Below are 4,997 nucleotides of genomic sequence, written 5' to 3'. Positions count from 1 at the left end.
ATCTAGGCTATTAGCATAACTCTAGTCTCTAAATATCAAATTTACATTTGGAAAGATTCCAAAGGTTAGAGACTGACAACAGAACTAAGTCAAACTGAGACAGAACATTAAGTTGGGAACGAGCAAGTAATTTTTAGACAAGACATGAACTGCACGTATGCACTGACTGAAGTTTTGTCTTAGGATGATTTATTTTAAGCTATTCATGAACTTTAAACAACATGAAAATACCACACGCAGACAAGATGGAAGCACAAAGACACTGAAGAATAAGTTTCTCTAGCCTTCCCAAATAACATGCAGAGGTTTTAAGTAGTCTGTGCAGCATGCGCTTAGAGTTACTGCCCTAGTTGCTAACTTCTAATTAGATAAAATGGAAGTGAGAAAGATGCTGCCTTTGCTGGCTTCTGCAGGATAATTTTTACCTTTAAACTCTAATGTATAACATGTAGCAAAATAAAAAAACCTCAGCTTAAAGTGTTAAATTTTAGCCGTTTGCCATTAAGCACAGTATACTTCAGACCCTTACCTGCTGTTTTGCAAAATGGCTCTTAATCAAGGAGCCCATGACCTGCTGTGGAGACTTGGTGGTACTGATATAAGGAATGATGAAACTGCCATGGGTTTTCTCTGCATAGCAGATCCAACCTGATAACAGTGTGATTAGCAAATTAAATTAAAAAAATAACAAGCATCGCTTTGCCCTGCTTACCCTTCCCCCAACCCCAGGCTTAGTACCCATTAATAACCATTTTCAGCCTCACTTCAGCAAAAGAAGCAAAGGAAGTGTAACACAAAATTCGTTTTAGAGATCATTAGGTAACTGTATAGATGACTACTGCTATTAACACAGAGATCTCTTTGCATTGTGAAGACATTTGTCCATTTCAACTTTTCTGACTAGCTTTTTGATTCTTTTTTTCCTAGTGTACTATTAGTATGCCATTTTATTATTTCCGTAACTAATCTAATACCATACCTGGACAGGCAGAAGCTAGCATTGGCAAAGCCTTTTTGTCTTCAGATTGCTTCCGAAAGCGTTTTACAAACTCTTGTTGACTCTCCAATAGGCTGAAGTTTCTTGAGAAAGTTGTATCAAACACGTAGTGCACACCTAGGCAGTACAGTATCTGTGTTAAAATTCACAAGAAAGATACGGCAAACTACAACAAAAAGCCTCCAGCCAAACCAGATTGAAACTGGACATCTTATTTACAGGTATCAACCTCTGCAGTTGAGAGTGAACCTTCCTCCTCAGCATGTCGGCACAGTAAGATGAGCAAAAGTGATAGGAGGTCTTCAAATCTAAAATGTAAAGTTCCTTCCTTCCATCACTCCAAGTTTATTATGTGACTGAAGTTGCAGACAGTTTGCATTTTAGCTAATGACAATTATGAAACATTATGAGTCCATGGGGAGTTTAAATCACATCAACCTTGTGCGCCCATAACAGTTACCCATAACATACACCCCAGCAGTCCCCTCTGTGATTAACAGAACGCAATACCACACTTACCTAAACTCTTTAAGAACGCGGTCAACTTCTTTGCTGTTTCCAGAACATCCATTTTACATCTTGCAGCTAGTGAAGCTCTGGATTGTGGTGAAACAGAAACCACCACCAATTTCTGTTCATTGGGAGCAGCAGTCTGTGAAAAAAACAAAGAGACAACAACACTGTTCAGACAATATTAATATGGCACATGCAGAACTTTTAGCACACTAGAACATCAGAAAGTATCTCCCAGCTTAACTCTGAAGTCAGTAACTTACTACATTAAAGGTCCTTTCCAAACCCATCATTACCTTCTAAAAATCAGCAAAACACAACAGTGCACTGAGAATGTCCTTGGATCCTTCAGATCTCTGAAACTAATTTTTATGTGCTCTGTTACCACGCATGTTTCTGCAGATGCATCACACCAACCTACTAAGATTTTCAAACTCTGCAGCCATGACTTGTCACCTACCTTGTTAAAAGTTAGCATTTTGCATAGCTCTTCGTGGCTCTGTTGAGTGATTAAAACACTCTCTGCTGATGTAATGCAGCCACTACAAGCTAAACAGTCGTTGAGAGTAATTTTAGCCTTTTCGAGTTTTTGTGCTCCTCCATCCTAGAAAGGAACAGATTAGACTCAGTTCTGATCACAGTGTAGAACTAGGTAGCAGTTTTCCCACCTTTACTATACTTAGTAACAAAGATGTTGCCCTTTTTATGCTCTCGGTTTATAATCTTTAAAAAAAGTATCTTTTCTATTTAGTAAAATGAGGAGAAACACAAGTATCTTTGAAGTTTGCTGCTTTTCGTAGGATTATTTGGAGGAAAATTTTAGCAAGACCAAGAACATAACTTTCACCAAATACAGAACACTTGTTCAGGCCACAATTATTTGTGCTATCTGGTGGGCTGATATTGCTCTGAAACATTGATTATACTTTCCCAAAAGCAAAAGGGTCTATCTTGCTCATTTTTGCAACTTGTGAGTGGCCGAAGACTGAAGACCACAGAGATCCTAAGCTTTGAAGCACCAGTCTCCAGTGTGCATCGAACAGCACGCTGGAGAAAGCATACCAGCTCTGTCACCTCTATCAGATGCTGCTCATGTTATTGAATAGTATTGGAGCTGTTTCTTCACAGGAACTTGAATTTCACTCCTTCTAAACAGATTGTGTAACCAGACTACAAGCTACAAACTACTAACATTTTTAATTGATACTGAGTGTTCTGCAATCTTTCTGTGCACAAAACTTACACGGACACTCATGGGAGAAGTGTATGGCAGCATATCAAGGACAGTGTGTGGAAGGAAATATTTTTCATAATATTTGACCTGAATAAGTCAGTTTTCCCATGAGATTCTCCTCTTAAACTTTACTTCTCAACAAACTCAGAAATAGACTGAGCAATTAGGTACTACTAAACTAAAATTTTAAAATAAAGAAACCAGACTTCTTTGGAAGTGCTGTATCCCCCTTTTTTAAAGGTCATCATCCGCTTAAAGTTAAAAGTACCGTTTCCAGATGAATTCCTAGCTTGGTTAACTAAGAAATGCTAACCTTTTCTGTGTATCAGGAAAATAATTCTCCAAAACTGGTCATTAATTTTGTAAGCAGGAGGCTTACGTATTCTGTAGGCTTTTTAACAAATAATTTGAAATATTATTTAAAAAATCAGAGCAAAATTTAAGAGTATCTATTTGAATCTCTCTGTGAGTGAGCATTCCACTGTATGACATAACGCAGTAAGAAAATACATTGTCTCAAATATTCTAGGAATTGCTAATACTTAAGTATTGATGGCAAAAGAGACTTCTCAGCTTATCTGCTCTTATGTTGAAAATCATCGCTAATTGATGTCAGTGTTTCAGAGCATAAAAGATCAACACAAAATTGGAATTACTGCTATAAAACCACGTAACTAAAATGTTGGACTTCAGAAAAAAGATATAAGAACGCTGACAGCAACAGCGACACTTTTCTAACATCTTGCTCCTCTCTGAGGCATTAAATAGCTGTACACTGTTCAAATACTTAACAATACACTCATGTTTTCTGGACATTTTATACAACAAAGAAGAAAAATCACACATACCTGATTGATCTGAAAATAGCTTCCATCTGCTTCAATTCTTATCTTAGCTGCTGCTTTTCCAGGCTTTTTTTCCACTTTTACAGGTTTGATACATTCCTGAAAGGGAAATAAAACCTGAAAGTGAGGAGATGAGCAACGAAGTGTGAAAGAGGTACCTTTAATAGAAACGAGAAACCCAGACACTAGTTCTAGAGTGAATGCCGCTTACACTCCCTTAAGCTATGCTGGATTTACTTACAGCGTCTATAACCACCAAGGCAAAAATGTAAAAGCAGAAACTGCTTACCCCTTTTTTACAGAAGGAACACTTTTCCAGCATCATACCAAAAACAGAAGGCAATTTTGGTGTTCTTTCTGAAGAACACAGCTGTGTTTTACGGAGCCTTGAAAGGAACAGAGGCTTGCCTGCACAGTCCTCCTCTCTAAAATCTTACAGATGATCGTGCATTCTTCATGGCAATTTTAACCGATGGAGGCGTGGTCACTACAGTCAACATGTGGCTAGTGCCAATGAAGTTTCATTTAATGTCGAAAGGACTCTGACGGAGTCAGATGGACTGCTTCCATCTTTCTGTATTGTTCTGTGATGAAGTCTCAAGGGTGTTTTTGCATTTTGTGAGATTTTTATTGTTTAGGCACCTCATGACTCCTTGTCCTACTTCTCCAGCTATAATTCTCTTTGGCTTTTACCATCCTTGCTCTGCCAATATTTTCAGTCATCCCCCCCCAATTAATCCATCTTTACTACATTTTGCAAGATTCCAAGACTATCACGAACAAGTTATTACAATTCTTCAGTTATGCTCACTGAATAAACCAAACAATGATCTCTACTTGAAACAGAAAAGCGGGTCGCATTATTTACATTAAAGACTTCACTACGAAACCCAAGTACTGCAAGGAGAGTTAACGGGGTTTGCTATGCCCCATTCCACTGATCTCATTTCAGGATAGTTTTTCTGCTGTACATGTCAGGATTACTCTTTTGTACTTTTGCTAGTGCTCAAAGATTCCGAAAGGAATAGTCTTGACCCATCCTTGCCGCTCACTCCCACCTCTCTACCACCCACTCCTGTACGCTGGCATGAGCATCTGTGCAGTTGAGTATTGTGCAAGGAACGTTGTTTAGGGTTAAGGTTTTTTTTTTTTTTTGAGGGGTCTAGATTAACATTTACTAGGGCAGTTTCCAGATCGGGGTGGGGATGACCGACTGGCTGCTGGGCCAAGATTTTTCTCTTTCGCTTCTTACGAGGCTTGCACCGATCAGCGTTGCTGCTCTCTCCTTTCCCTGCCCACCGGCTGGAGGAGACAGCAAGGGCTCTCCGTGTTTTTTCCCTTTTAGCATTTAATTTAACAGCACCCGAAGGACGCCTGAAAGGCAGCCGGCCGCGGCCCCTTTGCCCCC

General features: G+C 39.1%; 1 protein-coding gene across 1 annotated transcript; it reads right to left on the bottom strand.

Annotated features, from left to right (window-relative positions):
* Window positions 1-529: 529 nt before the first annotated feature.
* Window positions 530-3,914, bottom strand: LOC104617342 (cytosolic Fe-S cluster assembly factor narfl-like; the record flags this gene model as incomplete). Its single annotated transcript, XM_010282628.1, has 6 exons — window positions 3,879-3,914; window positions 3,593-3,688; window positions 1,971-2,114; window positions 1,517-1,649; window positions 980-1,114; window positions 530-648 (listed from the first exon to the last, which is right to left on the bottom strand). Coding segments are annotated over exons 1-6 (663 nt in total), but the record flags the coding sequence as incomplete, so codon positions are not given.
* Window positions 3,915-4,997: the final 1,083 nt, after the last annotated feature.

The sequence above is a fragment of the Phaethon lepturus genome, unplaced genomic scaffold (genome assembly GCF_000687285.1).
Source record: "Phaethon lepturus isolate BGI_N335 unplaced genomic scaffold, ASM68728v1 Scaffold49532, whole genome shotgun sequence".
Taxonomy (NCBI): Eukaryota; Metazoa; Chordata; class Aves; order Phaethontiformes; family Phaethontidae; genus Phaethon; species Phaethon lepturus.
This window is presented reverse-complemented; position numbering and strand designations above follow the sequence as displayed.